The sequence below is a fragment of the Cololabis saira genome, chromosome 4 (genome assembly GCF_033807715.1).
Source record: "Cololabis saira isolate AMF1-May2022 chromosome 4, fColSai1.1, whole genome shotgun sequence".
In the NCBI taxonomy this organism is placed as follows: domain Eukaryota; kingdom Metazoa; phylum Chordata; class Actinopteri; order Beloniformes; family Belonidae; genus Cololabis; species Cololabis saira.
In genome coordinates this window covers 10,488,853-10,509,162 of record NC_084590.1, presented here as the reverse complement: position 1 = coordinate 10,509,162, position 20,310 = coordinate 10,488,853, and the positions used below count along the sequence as shown (strand labels likewise).

Sequence of the window (20,310 nt, the reverse complement as noted above, 5' to 3'; positions counted from 1 at the left end):
AATGAGAAATAAACATGTTTCAAAAGTTAGTTTTATGTATGTTTGGTCCAAATCACAACTAAAATAGTTATTTGAAGAAAAATATTATTATTATATGCCTTCATTTATCTTTAACCCTTTATAGGGCGAGTAACCATATACGGTAATTTCCGTGGACATGAAAAACTACTTTCCCCAAACTTCTCAGTGAGGTCTTGAAGTCATGTGAGTTAATCCTGCCAATCAGCACAGATCATGCTTTGTCACAGACAGTGTCATCATGGCATCTGACCAATCAGTAGAGCCCTGGAGAAACGGGAACTTCATTGATTTTCAAGAAGGGGAAAATTCACATTTTTGCTCCTACCTTCTTCCACACAAAAGTTCAGAAAGCTGAAACTAACCATGCTAAGTTGATGACACTCACACAGCATGTGTTTGAAAGATGGGGCTAACTGATGAGATAAGTGTTGTTTGTGCAGAATTAGTGAAATCAATGAAATAGTTAGCATGAATAATGGTGACCCCATATATGATCATACGCCCCTGTGTGGTAAATCTAGTGCAAGTGACTAAGGAACCTTTTATAAACATATGCCAGATACTCTAGTAACCCATACTTTGTGCATTTTTTTTACAAATACACCCCCTTATGGTCAAACTAGTTCAAGTGACAGTGTCCTTTTGTAGACATATGCCCGGTGCATCTAGTAAGTCATACTTCGGGTGTTTTCGTTTTACAAATAGCGCATTATAAGGTAACTAAGACAATATTGGATGTTGCATTGGATGTTGCCACAGATTTGTATAGCATAATATCAGTACCACCATTAATTCTAATGCTATTCTTCACTTCTTGTTCTGTGGCATGGTCAATGGCATGGTCAACCTGCCTGCTGCTGGTGGAGAGAGAGGGTCAGGAGGGGATTGGGCTGATTGGACGAAATATATGGATGGAGAAAAAGAGAAGCCCTATAAGTCAAGTTATACCATTTATGGAGAAAAGTTCTAATATCTCTATGAAGAGAGTATCATAAATATTATGTTGTATGTGTTTTTTGTATTTTTATACATATCCAATGTATGGGTACAATTTCACCCTCAATAGGCAAGTAACCATACATGGTAACTTCAGTGTTAGATACAATGTTAGTCGCGATGGGCAAGGAACCATATATGGTAACTTCTTTGACCTTGATTTGCATCAAGAATTAAAAAAAAATAAAAAAAATAAATAATGAAAAATACTCTGGTAGTAGCCCCCAATAACACTCTAGGGTTGAAATTGTACATTTCCAAGTATTTCAATGAGTGCCCTATAAAGGGTTAAATCATACTGGGATAAACGGGTCATTTTTGACCCATGTGTGTAAACTTGATATAGTAATACAAAAATGAAGTATATTGAAAAAATAAGGCCGGAGACCTATAAATTATGATGCATGGTACTCAAAAATAAGATATCTAAAGAATATGTGGATTATTGGATACTAAAACACATTGATCTAAAAAGAGACAGGAAAGAAAAACTCAGCCTGCATGAGATAACATGGGATATTAATGCGGGCCATTTTTGACCCATGTTGTGCATTAAAAGGGGTGTACTTATTTTGTGCTTTAGAGGGATAGTTGAAATTATGTAATGTATGTTATATATTTATTGGGTATGTAGCACATATATATGTATAGGGATATTTATGTAGTTTATATAGTGTATATTTATATAGATGTATATAATAGTTGTATTTTCTAGATATTGATATAACATTTATGTAATATTTATATTGTCTATATACTTATTTGGATAATGATGTAATAAGAGGCATGTTTACAGAGTATTTTTATAGATTATATTTATATGGATATTGTGTAGATATAATACTGTAATAGCAATAATGTAAATCCATAGAGTTATAAAGGGGTAGGAACTAGGAAAAAGTGTACACTTCTTCCTAGTCCTTTTTTTCGAACATATGTTTATATGAAGATGTAAATGTTTATCTTTTTATTACTATTTTTACTTTCATTTTATATACATGTTCGAAATAAAAATTCAGTCATTCGTTCATTCATTATTATTATTATTATTATTATTATTATTATTATTATTATTACTATTATTATTATTATTATTTTTGTATCCATTGTGAGAGGGTGTCGTCATCGAGGGGGGGGGGGCTGTGCGGGTGTGGGCGGGGCCTGGGCGGGGCGGGGCGGGGCTTCGCTCTCTGGCCGTTAAGACTCTTCAGTCGCATCGGTCTCGTTTGGATTAGACACCTGTTTATTCATCCCAGGAAAAGGGTTTCTAGCTGGGTTTTTTTCTTCTTTAGTACCTGCCATTCTCAGTCAACATGGGGAACTGTTTAACTGTGGGGCCAAATGAAGCGCTGGTGGTATCTGGTAGGTTTCTTTCGTTTTGCTAACTGGTCTGCGTGTTTTGTGAAGCTAACGGCGGATAAAAACCTGTGACAAACTGGAAAAATAAAACATATTTATCTTCATTTTGTCCGGGCGGCCCATGGGTATTATTCAACGAACCCTTAATTATTGCTTTTCTTTGCTTTTGCATCCCTTGACGTTAACGCTAGCATATCAAGACATGCTAATGTGGCCGTAATGTGATTAAAGAGCTATTTATCTCATTATCTTATCTTATTTATGGGCACTTTCTGTCATTTTACATTAGTTTTTATACTTTTGTGTAAAAACATTTGCTTTTGGTCCCACATATTAACATTTATGATATTGTAAATTAGGGGTTAATTGGATTATGTGACAGCATTTTCAGCTTTATACAAACTCAGTTAGTTTATATTTTAACAGTAAAATGTCATACCTTTCCTTTTAATGTTTATATTTTATAGGCTAAACACCGTGTTCAATGGGAGTAATACTAAGATTCATAAAGTAAGTGATCATAGAAGATGTTACGTTGTAATTACCGAAAATCTATTGAAAATGTATTTCAGCACATTTGCTCCTTCAGCTCCTTCTCAAACTTGCACTTCATCACAATGTGCTATTTTTTTAATATTATATATAGTTTAGTTTATTTTGGTCATGACATCACAAAAAAAAAGAATAGAAATGACAACAAGAAAACAAATACACTGTTCAAAGAAAACATTACAAAAAGGTTTACAATATACAAATAACATCTAGACCGAAAAAGGTTTAGGCTGAAGCAAAGCTTATTATTTGCCTACCCTCAAAAAGATTAATTAAAGTAATGAAATAAAAGCAAGAAGTAAGAGAAAAGACTGCCAGTAAAACAAATTGCCTCCATGGGGATAACAAAAATTCCTCAAGAAATAAAAAAAAAATTAAAAATAAAGGTGCAGTCTACATCATCCTTTAAAGATCAAATCAAATCACCAATTAAATAAATACCCAACTCAACATAGTAAACATCACCACTCATTAATTTGATATAAAGAAATCATCCTTCTTTTCAATGTTTTTTTTTAAGTTTTTTAAGGTTAATATACAATATACTGTTTGTTTTTTTGCCTGGGTATGTTTGAGACAAATACAAATCAAATCAAAAATCATAATCTGCTTTAATAAACACTATTGTTTTGATGTTGTTTTTCTTTTTAAGATTTAAAGGAAGTCATGACATTCAAATCAAAATTGGTGGGTTTCCTACTCATCTCACACCAACTCTTGCCTTAATATGTTTTTAAGTAACATGTAGAGCTGAGGGAAAAGTTAAGCTAAGTGGGCCATTTCCAGTATCACCAGTTTACTTGTGGTTTGGAGTTTAACCAATACTTCACTTCCTGCGTGACACAAGACGGTCATGTGACCTCTTAAACCCCCATTGAACTTTCAGCACTGTCTTTTGCACCTGTGGTGTAACCTGCAGAGGTCTATGGTGGTAAACGTTAACACAAGGAGACGTGGCTCTCACTCTATACATTAATTTTATCAGTATTTACTGTAATTTAGTGCCATGCAGATTGCCGTCTCTAAATTAAATACCCATAGAAAAGTACATGTGTGCAGTGCTTTAGGCCTGCATATTCGGGAGGCTGACAGGGCAGAAACACACATTAATTATGATACCTGATGGGATTTGTTCTGCTAAGGGAAGACTGCCACCGTCCCAAGTGTCTTGTGTTGCCATCTGAAGATTCACCAGGAGCAGTCTCGTTATCTGGCTTATTGGCTTCAGGTCCAGCACAGTGGACATTTACTGTAGTCATGGGGCTCTTTTAGCGCATCAATTGCCATAGGTTTCTAAAAGATATTTACATTCTGTTAAACTAGACCATCTGATCTTTGTATATATTTTTGTGTTTAAAAAAAAAACCAACAAAAAACCAACAGTAGCTTGTTGACATTGTTCAACAACATGGTTTCAGCCATCTTCAGTCTTTTGTTACAGCCTCTTTCCAGCTTCAGTACGTGTGCCAGTGTGTTCAGCTGCATCCGTTTCTACCCACCAGCTCTAGTAATACTGTGGCGCTTATTTCTAGCCTACCGGTTGGTACAATGTCTGATATTTGACTGAGATCATGGGCGTGGGGATGACATCATGTGTGGCTTTTGAGGCCTTAGTGATGTTAATTTTAGCCTGATAATTATATTGTGGTGTCTCTGTCACGACTCTTAGCGCATGGATAAAATGCAATTTCGTAAGGCATGTTTTAGTCACTCGTGGGTGCTATTAATGCCCTTTGTTTGACTTCACAACAATCCAGATGGAGTGATTAGATGATTGACATTAAATTAGTCAAGTCCCTTTCAAAAACTTAAATGGCCACAGGATTCAGTAGTACTCCTTTATTTATTACAGTGAATAAATATTGTTTTTGGCAGATGTGATTTAAAAAAAAAACAAACAAACGTATGTTATTTATGCTGTAGTGTTTGTTCAGGGTTAATGTTGACATTGTGGGCTGGTTTAATTTAAACTGTGAATCAGCTAAATCTGGCCTCATTTCAGTACTGCCAGCAGGTCGTGGCATTGCTAAAAAATATGTTTATAAATGTTTAGTTACAACCGGTTTAAACCAGAGCCAAGTTGGACACATACAAGAAAGTGATCCTATTTAAACTTTTCAAGAGGGTATGGGTAGGACAGGGTAAACAACTCTATGTGATGTCTAACCTAGACTTTGTTTTTGTCGCATTCAGTGATTTGGTTCTCACCATCCACTAGCTGCTAATTTCATGAGTACACTCTTAACGGAAAAATAAATAAATAAATAAACAGCCCCTAGCTGTGTGGGCAGCAAATAAACAGGCGTGACGACAGTTTACAGTCATGAAAGGGAAAATAATAAATTATGTAGCAAAGACTTTAAGAGTAGTAGAAGGAATTATGTTTGTTATATTTTAACAATAATCATAATATAGCACTTCAGGTTTATTACCTTGAATGTAGAAACATTAAAAGCTGTTTTTATATATGCACAGCAGCCTGAGAATCTGTCCACACAGATGACATTTGCTGCTTACTTTTAGTCAAATTAAAAAAAAAAGGAAAGAAAATGCAATCAATATGGAAATTAAATCTGCACACTGTTTTTGTTCCTTTATTTTTTTGCTGATTGTACAAATCTAAGATATTTAATCATTTTCCTAATCAGTTTCATTCGTGGTTATAACTAAACATCCACTCATATTTTTTTTTTTGTGTTTCAAGCGTTCAACACACTCCAATCACATGCTTTGTCATGTTACAAAGTCATGTTACTTTTCACATCACTAAAAAGGCATTCTGGTGATGCTGAGAAACTAAAAATGTCTTCTTTTCATTTTACCTCACTTCTTTAAATGTTCAGTACAAGGTTGCTGTTGTTTTTTTTTTATAAATTTTTTGCTTTAAACATTTCTACACCTTCTCTGCTCGAGGACTTTTTTTATAATTTGTATTTTCCATATCATCCCTTTTTTTTTTTTTTTTTGCCCAGATGTCATCAATTTTCCTTGTTGATATTATTGTTTTGTTCAAACAGATTAGACATAGATATCAACCCAAAAGCAGCTATCAAGAAGCTTCAGGAACCATTCTCAACAAGCTGTGAACAATATAATACAGTGTCCCTATCATAAGTTTAGACAGTTGTCCCGTTTTAACCACGCTCTACCCAGGCAGTATCTTGACAATGGCACCAGCAGAGAACCTCCAGCTCTGACGTGCATTTGTAAAAAGGAGCTGTGGAGGAGATCCACAACAAACCGTTAGCACAAACTCAAGAAAATCTCTGGTTTTGATTTAGTTTTGATTTATGTCTTTATCACATTAAAGAGCCAGATTTGTTTTGCCTTTGTTTTAACGGTACTATTCTTTTCCTTTAGGTGGTTGTTGTGGCGCAGACACGAAGGCCTACATCGTGGGAGGCTGGAGTTGGGCGTGGTGGTGTTGCTCAAATACGCAAAGGTAAGACTGTTGTTGAAGCATTGCTACCCTTATGTGTTATGTAGAAATAAAGTTCTACCAAAGCCGCTTTGTCTGTTTTCTTTTCTTTTTTTTTTTTTATAAATAGAGGCAAAAGCTCATTTCAGCTGTGGTTCACTTCCACAGGGACTCCAGCCTCATTATCAGCAGTCAGGGGCTGAAAACTTTAATGTAATAGTTTCATATTCCACCACATGTTTCATATGTCAACAAAACCACAAACAAGTGGGGATCTGTGTATTTAATGTGACAAAGTCCCTGAGAAATGTATTTTCCTGCAACCTTTATCAGAGCGCTAACATTTTATTTCAGCATATGCCTATTTTACTTCACTCATGCTACATGTCATAAATAATAGAGAAATTATGCAATGTTATTATGGCAAACAAGTGGATTTATGCTTTGAAAGTCTTTAACATTCAAAGAGGCAGAATGGGAAGGGACTACTGTGAGTGGGGCAATTGCATTGAGGCATGTCGGTGTTTCCACTGTCCTGATTGAAGAGAACAAAAAGGTGCTTCAGTTTAGGGCAAGTTCAGCTCCGTCTTCGTCTTCACAAGTTCAGTGTGATTGGACTTTAACGCGAGACAAGTTAACAAAACAAAACTGTGTTTTCACAGGCAAACGGGTGAGTCTGCCCACATCAACATGTGTGTTTTATGGTTAAACAGAAGCTAAAAGCTCCATCAAGCATGTCATGCCTCCATGGCTGGAAGTGTGGAGTCAGCAGACTGGCTCAAGCTCAAAAATATTTGCTGAATGCAGCACGAGTTCGCAGACCATAGTAACTCTTAAATGCCTGAATTGAGGCACTGGGCATGAGTGTCTTTGGTCTTGAAGATGTTTCATCTTCCATCTAGAAAGCATCATCAATTTGTATCTAATGGTGAACTGGTAGTGAAATGTCTTCAAGAACAATGAAAAGCAGGTCCAATAATCGCCTTTATTCAAGCTTTTGAGAAAAAATTATGAATTCTACCAAAACAATCCTCAATAAAGGTGTCCTCAAAATAACACAACTGTGTAAACAGGTTTTGTTTTGTGGGATTTTCCCACTACCTTAACAGTAAAAGTACTTTAACAGTGATCAGTTTTACCTAATAATGATCAGCGTACAGCTGCAGTTCCTGCACAAGACTAAACTTCTCCTAACTCCTGATTATGTTTTTAGGAATATCATCCACTTACATATCTTTGTATTCTTTGCTGCAGTTTGTCTCATATGCAGCCACAGTTTTTTTCAGTAAAAAGATACAGCCAGCCTCCATCTCTGCGATTGAAACAACTGAATATCTGCTAACCACTTCCTGCAAAGCTTTGGTCACCAAGTGGTTGATGTGCTGGAGTACCCGTCTCTCCTGTGCTGCACTCCAACCTCAGCAGCAGATGCTGCTTCGTACATTAATGGTCTTTTAGCTGCAATTATAAAAAGGAGCAGAAACGCTCACTGTGGTTGAACTGGACAAGTGAGGTAGTTGCATCCCCTGCAACTGCCATGGCCTAAATTCTTTCAATAAAACATCTCATTAACATAGACAAAACATGAATCCAGCATCTGTATCAGTCTTTGTCTCTTGGAGATGGGATATTTACATAACCAGAACCAACTAGTCCTGCAAAGATGTAAGGAACTGCATCAGGTGCATTTAAATATATTTGGAAGCATTCCTCACAGTTGTACTATGATTAAGGTCTACAGATCTCAACGAGCTACTCTTACCTCATGCTCTTTTCTTCTTTATTCTCCGTAGGTTGACTCTCGAGATCATGACTCTGCAGCCGAAATGTGAGGATGTGGAGACAGCGGAGGGAGTAGCCATCACTGTCACAGGCGTTGCTCAGGTCAGTCCTTCCCTGGATCAGCACACATGTGCCTCTAAGTTTTGGTAAATTTATTCTTGTATTATTATTTTTTTTACAAACGTGGATGATATTTATTTTGAAAACAAAAAAAAACACGGTTGCATGTAATCATATTTGATAAATCTCAGTTTAATGTCTTGTATCAAGACGTTTACTTTTTGAGAACTATTACTTTTTTGTTAAAGAAAGATGAGTTTTTTGAGGGAACATCTTATTAAAGGAGCTTGAGGCTCCTTTTAAGAAATGAGACTCTCTAGCTCCACCCTTCACCACGACGGCCGTCGGGAGTACTGCAGCCAACAGCGAAGTCGGCACGGGAGAACGGGGAGAACGTGCATGCAGCGTCATGTGACGTCACATCCACAGGACAGCGCGGGAAATTCCGGCCCGGAATTGCAGCACATTTTGCAGCACACAGCCTGTTCAAGGCAACGGAGAGATACACTAGAGGAAACATTCTTTTGGGTTTGGAACGCTTCATCTGACATTATTACTAGAAAACTTAAAACGTATACTCATTTTTTTCATAAATTCTGCCTCAATCCGGCCTCAAGCTCCTTTAAGTGAGGGATTGAAAAAAAACATTTTTTGATTTATTTTTATTATTTTTTCATATATTAATAATAGTAATATTTCTAGTTTTAAACGTTACAAAAATACCCAGAATGATGAACAGTTTGAACAACTGTAATAATCAACAATAGTCATGGACTTCTCTGAATCTGACTGCAAGATTTGTATCGATTATATTTGTTTACTTATAGATTTCCCAAACATTAACAATGCAGGTGGCTTCCCAGATATTTCTACATCATATTACATACCATATATGTACAGTTTGATGCACAGTAACAAACCCAAAACGGCCTTTTTAACAAATGTATTTCATGATTTCTTTAATGTTGAACATTGTTGTAAAACTGTTTAAGAGCACACCACAGGCCACGCTCACACACAAAGCACAAAAGGCGTCCTCTTTCAGTTGAAACTTCTTACACATCAGGGTCTGAATGGACACAGAGAGTAAATCAACTGGGATGAGCACAATTAACAGGTTATAGATTCTTACGAAAATGCAATATATTGTGTGTATAATAATAAATAAACAAGGAATATACAACAAGTATTGTGTAAATGTACGAGTGGCTCCCACCCCCACCCCAAAAGAAGTGCTAATCCACAGAGCGTGTGTTTGTACACTCAGACTTTCTTTGTGTTGACCTGAGACCTGACGGAGATAAGTTCATTCATAAGTTTTTTACCCGTTCGCATTTATGGGTAAAAAAATTGAGTGTGATTGACCAGGACAAAATTGTTATTAATGAGACTTTCAGCCACAAGGAGGAGAGGTGCTGCAACTTGTAACATGATGAATCAGAAATGTCACTCAAAACATAAAACACACAAACTGAAACATTTTCCAAATTGTAAATTAGAGAAAAAAAAGATATGAAAGAGGCCAGACAGAATAGCTGGAAAGCACAGGGGCCATGAAGTCAATCTGACACAAACACAAGAAAAAACGCACCTTCATGTTTAAACAACTTGTATAAAGAAGAGCTGAAAATAGAGACCACATTTATCAACATATTTTATTTATATATATATATATATATATATATATATATATATATATATATATATATATATATATATATTTTTTATTATTAGAAGTGAAAAGGGAGACGTTTCTTTGTTGCATGACTGTACCAGAGCCGACTTCCAGGTGTTGAGAGTTTGACCCATCTGTCTCTTTCAGGTAAAAGTCATCACAGAACAGGACTTGCTGGCGGTGGCTTGTGAACAGTTTCTGGGTAAATCTGTGACGGCGATCAAATCTGTCCTTCTGCAGACTTTGGAGGGACATCTGCGCTCTATTCTGGGTATGGAGACCACAGCTAACGGTTGTCTTCAGTCTTCAGCAGCCTGCTGTTGAATGTCGTTCAATCTCGAAAACTGTCTTCATATTTCTTCCTATGGTCTACAAACTGCTCCAAATCAAAATATTTTCCTCTTTATGAAGTCATAAAAACAGGAAAACTCTGTAAAGCTTGTTAATGAAGTTGATTTTAAGTATCGTTGCAAATGTTGTTGAAGGACTAATCATTTTGGCTTTAGTTGTTTTTATCTGTCAAGCTTATACTGAAGGTGAAACACGACTCTTGACACTTTAGTTAAAGTTTGCTTACCGAAGTGAACTGTCTTATTGCAGCTATTTTTTAACAAGCTAAACATTCTTGATGATCAACGACCATGAAGAGACTACTTCTCTGAGTTGGTATGAGTTTCAGTGCTGTTTTGACATATCAGTGATGTATTTGTTCTGCAGGGACTTTAACCGTGGAGCAGATCTACCAGGACAGGGACCGGTTTGCTAAACTCGTCAGGGATGTTGCAGCTCCTGATGTGGGCAGGATGGGCATTGAGATTCTGAGCTTCACTATAAAGGTTGGTTGAAGGTGGGGTGCAAATTTAGAGCACCAAACCTAGTATCCATCCACCCGTCCGTCCATCATACATTTTAATTAATTTCCCTGAGACACGAGGAACAACCACAAAAATACATCATGATTGTGGGATGTATAATACCACATATCTGCCTAAAACAACAATTCTTTCAAGGTTGGTATAGGCAGCAAATCCCAAATCTGAAATTTAATTTAGCCTTGCTTGCTGTATTGATGTTTCTTATTTAAATGTTGCTCCTTTCACGTTCAATACATCAGTCTCTTCTACTCATCTGCTATTTCTGATGCAGAGAAGAGGTTTTTCTGCTGTTCTGTCGGGGTGACGCGTCATGCAGTCTGCCGCACAGAGACCCGGCTCTTACTAATTGTAGTGATGCGGCAGTTAGGAGATGGATGAGATGAGAGTTATCCCGAGAACCTCAGATGAGACAGGAATGACTCATTTACAATGATATTTAAAGAACAAAAGCTTAGGGGTGAGTGACTTGGATAAGAGGAGTGATGGAATTATTTTGAACGCAATAAAGAAAATAAACCTTGTTCTGGTAAAAGAGCAGGAGGGGTTAGATTATCGACCAAAATATGGCCATCTCTGCTACAAGAGGGAGAATTATGGTCCTTTTCAGCTTGTTAACATTGCAGTTTTTTCTGGTTAAACAGTTGTTATACAGCAGAATATTTGACAAAATATTTAGGTGGGGATAAATTGTTATGTCAAGTTGTGGTTGTTACTACAAATGAGATGCGTCCTACCCTTTGAGGTTCTCCTACTTTTTTTTTAACCATCTGCTTATTCATCTTTTGGTTAAGTCCTTTAATTACTTCTGGGTCAAAGCTAGGAGTGGGGACCCGCAGAGCAGGCGTAGGGCGCCCAGGCCAGTCTGGATCCTGTTAAAAAATACACACGTTAGAGTAATTTGTTAGGTCATTATCTGCTGTGTGTTAGTCCACCCGTAATTCCATACATGTTTTGTATTTTGTTTTTTTCCTAGTAGTTGCTGGTGTTTCTAAGATAAATGATGTCTGCTGGGTTTCTTGGATCTGACTCGTTCACTGGCAGGATGCTTAAATGGATTGTTTTCTCTAGGTTTTTTTTAAGTAACTGAAGTGTGCTGCAGCCCCTCCACTTGAGTAATGGATTCTTCTAAAAGGCTGTCCTTTTGCATTACATCTAGTTCTCTACATGTAAGGAGTCGTGAGGCTTTAGAGCTATTTAGATTTTATTAGAGGACGATCCATCCATCCATCCATCCATCCATCCGTTTGAAATCTGTGATTCACTTGATAAAAATGGTTAATTTCTCAGCAAAATATTATATGTAAATTATTCCTGTGTTCAGTGCTGATGCTTGTTACACAGACAGCAGTCATAAACTCACAAATATAGACAAATGTCAGCTTTCAGATTCAGTAGGTGTGTCCAGACTTTTGATTGGCACAATAATGATGTTAAGTGCACATGTGTGCAAGTTTAGTTAATGATCAGTTGCCATTTAATCGTCACACACCAGGTTTGAATGAACTATTCATGAATATATTTTATGTTGTGCATTTTTGACCATATTTTTAACTAAGTGAGAAAAAAAAATGTACCTCCTACACAGTTTGCATTTTGACAGATGAAATGAACCTAATGTGTCTTAATCAGAAAAACAATTCAAAGCAGCATATTAATGCATTTCTTTTTTTTTTAAACATACTTTTACAAATATATCGTCAGTTGTGCTTAAGTGATTCTGTGTAACGAGTGCGTTGAGCTCTGCAGCTCATTCCTTGGCCTGTTTGTCTGTGTCCACAGGATGTCTATGATAAACTGGATTACCTCAGCTCCCTTGGCAAGAGCCAGATCGCTGCTGTCCAGAAGGATGCAGACATCGGTGTAGCCGAAGCAGAAAGGGATGCAGGGATACGGGTAAGGACAATCTACAGTAATAGCAGGGAGTCTGTTTGAGATTCTCTCTGCTGCGCCCAACAATCCAACTCTATTTCTCTCTTGTTTCTCTAGGAGGCAGAATGCAAGAGAGAGATGATGGATGTGAAATTTCTGGCCGACACCAGGATGGCTGACTCCAAACGAGAACTGGATCTGCAGAAAGCTTCATTCAATCAAGAAATTAATACGAAGGTGGGAACCTGAAATTTTAATTTACTCTTATGCATTACTAGATGGGGATTAGCCTAACTCCCTGCATATTTATTGTTGATATAACCCTTTATAAAATCCTCCTCCTGTTGGAGATGGCAGTGTCTTATGCAACATGTTGAAATAGGCACATTTTAACTTGGATTTTGCAAGTGGGTTGTATAGAAAATATGCCTAAGATATGTTTTAATGTCTGATAGAGATGTGGTAACGATTGTTTAAATCAAAAAACATCCCTTCGACAGAAAGCATCTAGCAGGAGTACTGGATCTAGAACAGATGATGAGGGGTAAAGGGAGGATTAATTTTCTTAAATGGGGGAAAATCACCTTAAAGCAGTCATGGTCCATGAGTTATTTGTTGCGTCATCAATGATTGACAAAAGAATGTGTTGGACAGAACAAATTACCAGTAATAATTCACAGGTTAATTTACAACCTGGATGGCAGCATGTTCAGCGCCGTCATTGGCTTTATTGTTTTTTTTGTTGTTTTTGTTTTGTAAACAGCCCTGTTGTTTTAGGCCCCGTTTCCACATAGCCGGGTATTTACAAAAACGGATATTTCCCCCTCTACGTTTTGAAAAATTCCATCGTTTACACGAGATCGTTTTCAAAATCTCTTCGTTTACACGAATCTGCATAAATACGCTGTTAACGTCATGCCAGCCAATCAGAATCCTGGAAAAAACATCAACAAATGACACGTGTAACTTCCAGTTAAGGCTGATTTATGGTTCCGCGTTACACCAACGCAGAGCCTACGGGTAGGGTACGCGGCGCGCATCGCCGCGTACCCTACCCGTAGTTTCTGCGTCGATTTAACGCAGGACCATAATTCAGGCTTTACTTCCAAGACGGAACGAGAGTCTTTCGTTTGGAGAGACAGAGAAGTGGAGTTACTTTTAAGTGTGACTTTAGAATATAAAACAGGTAAAATACAAGAAAATATTGACGGTGGCCAAACTAATTGTAAACACAGGTCTCACACATGACGCTGGTGACGTTTCTGTTGCATAATGTGACGTTCTGAAGCCTAAATCTCCGTTTTCCTCTGTTTAGACGCAAACGTGAAAACTGAGTTTTTTGAAAATCTCCACTTTGGCCGGAGTTTTCAGAAATGATTGTTTTTGGTGACTTTGAGCTCCGTTTTGGTGTAAACGAATGGCCAAAACGCATGAAAACGCCTCCGTTTTTGCTCCGTGTAAACGGGGCCTTAGTGTCAACCATATGATCACGGTGGATCTGAGTGGGCGGGGCTGCTAATGCCAGCTTAACGCTTGTTAAGACCTTTGTGATGTAACGATAATGAGGTCAACCCAGTCCCTGGGCTGCAACCTGTTTTATGACTTTAAAGAAATATAAGATGACACAGTTCTTTGGTGAAAAGGCTTGACATCGTTGGAATATGTGAACATTTCCAAAAACCTAATAATTTGTGTCAAAGCTGAAACATTTGTTGGGATCCTGAGTATTTCTGTTATTGTTCTGTCTTTGTAAACCCACATGAACTTTCAGGACATTTCATTAACTGATATAGTATGGATTCAAACTTACTATGTACTGACAGTCCCCTTACCTGAAAATCATGATTTTTACCCTCACACTCACCAAAACTCTGCGTCAGACCTAAAAAATTGTTGTTTTTTCTGTTGTGGTTTTTTTTCAGAAAGCAGAGGCTCAACTCGCTTATGAGCTGCAAGCAGCCAAGGAGCAGCAGAAGATCAGACTGGAAGAAATAGAGATCCAAGTGGTGCAGAGGAAGAAGGAGATCACCATTGAGGAGAAAGAGATTGTCCGCACAGACAAGGAACTCATTGCTACGGTCAAGAGGCCCGCTGAGGCTGAGGCCTACAAAATAGAGCAGCTGGCTGAGGGACATAAGTAAGTGAGAACGCCTCAGTTAAAAGAACCTTAATTAAGAGATTTTACAAGCTTTTCCAGGGAACAAGCAGTAGGCTTTCAGTTTCAGGTTTAGGAATTCAGGTTAAGCCTGCCAGGAACCTTTAACGCGGTTGACAACCTCCTCAGCCCCTTCAGCCGTCGTGTTTCCATTACACTGTAGCGCCACACAAGAACCTTTGAGAAGATTGCACAGCTGAGATCGAGGTGGCGGTAATGCACATTTTTTTGGTGTTCACAAACGGCCAGCCGCTTACATTAACAGTGTTTGCATTTAACATACACTATGGTTGTAGCAATTGAGATTAAAAGAAACCACCCCCCAGACTTCTACATTGGCGTAATACGCCGACAAAACCTGAACCGACTTGCCGGTACACCTGTTGGTTTTTCCTGTGATCTCCAATGTCTCTGGTTCAAATATTTCAACTGAGTTGAGGTCACATGATTTTATGTTCACGTGAGATTGCTTAACATAATTTAGAAATCCCGATCAGGAGACCCCCCGCCACGAAGTTCCTGTTAGCCAACTAGAGAACCTCTGGACGTTCTTCGCCCCATAAAGTTTACTGAAGGCCTTTCATGCAGGGCTGTTGCTGGTAATGGAAACATGTGTCAACAATCTACCAAGATCTACCCTCAGCTCCCGCCAGTGGAAACGCACCTACTGTATAAGCACTAACTTTTATTGGGAATATTTTGTTTCATTGGCCCTTCTATCAGAGGACATCAGAGCTCAAAGCAGTCCCACCACAGTACTCCCTCATGATGTATAATATAATGTACAGTGGGGCAAAAAAGTATTCAGTCAGACACCAGTTGTGCAAGTTCTCGCACTTAAAAAGATAAGAGAGGTGTGTAATTTTCATCACAGGTATATCAACTTTAAAAAAATGGAAAAAATTGTATTTTGGCCCGTTCCTCCGTGCAGATCTCCTCTAGAGCAGTGATGTTTTGGGGCTGTCGCTGGGCAACAAGGACTTTCAACTCCCTCCAAAGATTTTCTATGGGGTTGAGATCTGGAGACTGGCTAGGCCACTCCAGGACCTTGAAATGTTTCTTACGAAGCCACTCCTTCGTTGCCGTGGCGATGTGTTTGGATCATTGTCCCGCTGAAAGACCCAGCCATGTTTCATCTTCAATGCCCTTGCTGATGGACGGAGGTTTTCACTCACAATCTCTCCATACATGGCCCCATTCATTCTTTTCCTTACACGGATCAGTCATCCTGGTTCGTTTTGCAAAAAAAAACATCCCCAAATCATGATGTTTCCACCCCCATGCTTCACAGTAAGCTCGAACCAGACTGGCTTTTCTCCTCTGACCTCTGGCATCAACAAGTCACAGAACTGCTGCTCACTGGATATTTTCTCTTTTTCGAACCATTCTCTATAAACCCTAGAGATGGTTGTGTGTGAAAATCACCTTTCTTCCCCATTCTGATGCTCGGTTGGAACTGCAGCAGATCTTCTTGACGATGTCTACATGCCTAAATGCATTGACTTGCTGATTAGAAATTTGCGTTAACGAGCAGTTGGACAGGTGTACCTAATAAAGTATCCACATTTTTGCATAATCTTCAGGAACTATCCGAAGATCCTTCATCTACGTGTCAGAAACATGAATTAAGAGTTTGTTGACTGGAATTCATGCAACGCTCGGCTGAGAGAAAGTGTTATACTTAGCTGTTTTGGATGATTTAGGGAGAAATTATTTTAATAACTTACGTTTTGCCTACATCAGGATAAAGGCGGTGCTGATAGCCCAGGCTGAAGCAGAGAAGATCAGAAAGATTGGTGAGGCAGAAGCTTCCTCGATCGAGGCGGTGGGAAAGGCAGAGGCTGAGAAGATGAGGCTGAAGGCTGAGGCCTACCAGCAGTATGGAGAAGCAGCCAAGACGGCCCTGGTCCTGGAGGCCCTCCCCAAGGTAACCCCTGCCGCATAAACATGCTCATTCAGCTGCACATGTGTTCATGTGTTAGTTATATTACCACATGATTACAACACTTACATTATGATTGTGTCTGCACATAAAGTTACATTTTTCTGAATTTGTGCAGTTAATTTATGAAATCATTAACACTTTCATGTCTGTCAAATAATAAGAAAATGTCACATGCAGCATAAAATTAATTATTTTAATTATAATTTATTATGTCGAATTGCGTAGAGTTAACATTGAACCGTATCTTTACAGATTGCTGGAAAGGTGGCCGCACCGTTAGCCAGAACAAATGAGATCGTCATTCTTGGTGGGGAGGGCAGCCGTGTGACGGGGGAAATTAACCGTCTGTTGGCAGAGCTTCCCGTGTCCGTCAATGCTCTGACCGGAGTGGATTTATCAAAGGTAAGCGGTTTGGCGTGAAATTACCATAAGTCATTGAGAGAAAAGGTACATTTTAAATCGAAAAACAGGCCCAAAAATACTAGATGTTCTTTGTTCTGAGTGCTCTAAAACTGAATTTCCGCAAGATGGTAGCATTTTTCATAGTATTTTATGGCTTGCTGGCTTCTGTTTAAATTAGGCTGTGTGTGAGTTCCATGCTACCAACGACCATAATACGACAACAGGAGATTAACTACTAGCTGGGTAAATTGGCATCTTCCTGATGTTCAAAGAGACATCCAAAGATTATGTTAAAAAAAACTTGTGTAACTTGCGGTTCTGATTGATATCAGCAACAAGGCTTGCAAGTTTAAGTACATTTGTGAATTGAATTTCTCTCCAGTCCTCTATACATAAGTAGTTATTGTCTCTTCTACAGGAAGAATTATGCTGGGCAGGCATGCTAACTTCTGCATGAAAAGGCACAATTGTTTTGCTTCGACTCGCTTGAAATGCAGAATTATTTATTTATATTTATTTTTGTGGACTTGTTCTGAGTATCTGTCAGCTTAACTCTTCTAATATGAGTTATTTCTGACTGAGAGATCACCGATGCTGTCTACAGCAGGCTGGATGCCCACAACTCAAAAGTATTTCACACGACCCAACTTAAAAAATACAGAAGCAGTTAAGAGTGGCGGTCCCAAGAGAGCCAGACAGAGCGACCTACAGCCTGGCTCCTCTTAGTTCCCATAAAGAGTGTCCGGCTTTTAAAACTTCTTAAATTTTGTAACCCTAAATGTGATATAAATCCAGCAAAAGTATGATTGAAGTGTGGTTTTGCTAGTCTCTGCAATTAGCTCCATGTAGGCTTTGAGCTGATTCTTTTTTTCTTCATTTTTTTGTGAGTGTGAAAGAAGATGAATTCAAACATTTACGAGTGTAGGCTCTGAAAATGTCCAGCTAACAGCGACAGCTGAAAGTGTCCCCTTTGTCATGAGAGCCTCGGTGTCAGAGTTGAATAATGTTTCCTTTGTTTCTTAACAGCTCCCTTTGCTGCAGAAGATGACTGCTTCTTAAGCCTGAAAACCGAAGACTCTACATGACTCCAGTCTCTGTCGTATGCACTCTCATAGACTGCCTTTATTACACTTGAAGATTTTTGTTATTTTCTACGTATATTGTTTTCTTTTATCTTTTTTTTTTTTTCCAAGTAAATATGGAAACCTCTGGTGCCTTAATTTATACAGGACCAGAAAATCTGCATGCACTGCTGCTCATTCATAAATTATCTTTTAATTTGAACATGGAAAGAAGATGTGTTTATAATATGTTGTATTTAATTTGTATTTATTTCTCTGTATGCATGTTGTATCACCAGAGAGCTAATAACTGTGATGGCTTACTACCTGCTTGCACTCACCCAGGTCATGTGCACTGTCGTAAAGCTGTGACAGCGGTGCGGAGCTTCAGCCCTGGGGCTCCGCTTTGTCATAAGAAAGGTTTTTTGTTGTCACTGTGTACACTCAGTATGTTGCAGGCCTTTCTATTAATTTAAATACCTCTCTCTTTTGAGACACACCTGAATTTGATAGATAATCTGATTTATATTTTTTTTTGTTCAGTTGATGTTTCCTGTATATATTGTATTATATATTTGTCAGATGTTCTTTTATGGTTCAGTAGCTGATTTTCCACGGACAAAAGGTGCTTGAAATCTTGAAGAAAAAAAAAAAAACGAAAAAAAAATGTTACAATGTCTTTTCCCGTCTGCAAAATTTTATCTCTTCTCCTCTAAAAGACTTTTCACAGTCGAACGATATCAGATATTTTACTTTTTGTTACTATTTATATAAGGATAATAAAACGGGTAGCCAGTTCTAATTTTGTCCGATGTGGTTAGATTGCTATGTAGTTTGATATTCAGCTTGTTGCGAGCTTTGGCTTTGATTAAGACTTTAAAAATAAAGAGAGAGAAAGAGATTTTCAGAGTTAAAAAAATGATTGGCTTTGAGTTGTATCAAATATACGGTAGTGGAAAAAGATTTAATTGATTTGTATAAATGAAAAGCCAAATAGACTTGACTTGTAATTTTTACTGTACCACAAAGGGAGAGACTAAAATCTTAGTTTAAATTCACGCTACAGTTACCTGTAGATGCAAAGCCATGTTCAGCGAAGTGTCAATAAACCAAATTTTGATGTTTTAGAGAACCACACTATTTTTGTTTGATGTGTGTACATAGATGCATTGATATCTTTCATTAACTTGCATCAAATACACTGAAACGTTTTAGCAGAACGGCGAAGCTGCTATTTGATTCTGATGCTTTGTTGTTTTTGAATCAGATTCACTGTTTGTTGTTGTTTTTTTTAACTGAGAAGCGGGTTAGCAGGTGCATTAACGTGAATACGACATGTTGACCCCTCTCAAGACTCATCTCATTATTTATTTCAGACAAATGTTTTCTGTTTGACTGAGTCACTCTGAGCATACTGAAGAACTTATAGAAGACTGTTATTACTGCTGTTAAAGCTTTCTGTGTATCATCCCTCATCTTAAATTTATATCTACTCTGTATGTCGGAAAGTTCCTGTATGCCTTTTTGCATGTCATTCATCTGTATGCAGAATAACATGTTCACTGTTAGCAACCATACTAATAAATAAAACTGCCATAAATTGTCTTTTGCAACTCCTATTCTGCAAAGCTTTGGATCCCCCCTTTAAATAAGTGTTTCTTGATCTTCTCTCTAAAGATAAAAATGGATAAAGGTAGGAATAGACAATTAAGTTATTTTCAGCATGTAAAATAGTATCCACTAACATTTCATCTCTTTAGTTCAGATTGTAGTTAAAGGTGTAAATTCTCCCTTAATGGTTTACATTTTATATCAGTTCTGCAGGTATTTTGCTTATATATGTGGACAATAGAAATCTGATTTGACTATTTATAGGGAGGTTATAACATGTCTTTTCTTAAAGGACTGAAATCATTGTTTCCTCATCATTGACTAACTTGAAACCAGCTTGAAACTTGATTGTGTTGATTATCTGAAATATATCTACTGCCAAGTGCTTGAAAGTAGTTCATAAAAAATAAATGTAATTCAGCTTTACTAGTGAAAGAAATTATTTGTACTGATATCAAACTAATCCCACTGAATGTGCTGTCTGCTAATCTTCCCTGCTTGTGTGAAAATAAAGTTGTTATCAACTACA

General features: G+C 37.8%; 1 protein-coding gene across 1 annotated transcript; it reads left to right on the top strand.

Annotated features, from left to right (window-relative positions):
* The first annotated feature begins 2,214 nt into the window (after positions 1–2,214).
* LOC133441482 (flotillin-2-like) lies at positions 2,215–20,310 on the top strand. The gene is made up of 11 exons (XM_061718813.1): positions 2,215–2,379; positions 6,289–6,370; positions 8,140–8,230; positions 10,011–10,134; positions 10,581–10,699; positions 12,518–12,631; positions 12,725–12,844; positions 14,530–14,744; positions 16,506–16,689; positions 16,960–17,109; positions 18,136–20,310. The coding sequence occupies exons 1-11, from the start codon at positions 2,331–2,333 to the stop codon at positions 18,166–18,168; spliced, it is 1,281 nt and encodes a 426-aa protein (XP_061574797.1). The 5' UTR covers positions 2,215–2,330; the 3' UTR covers positions 18,169–20,310.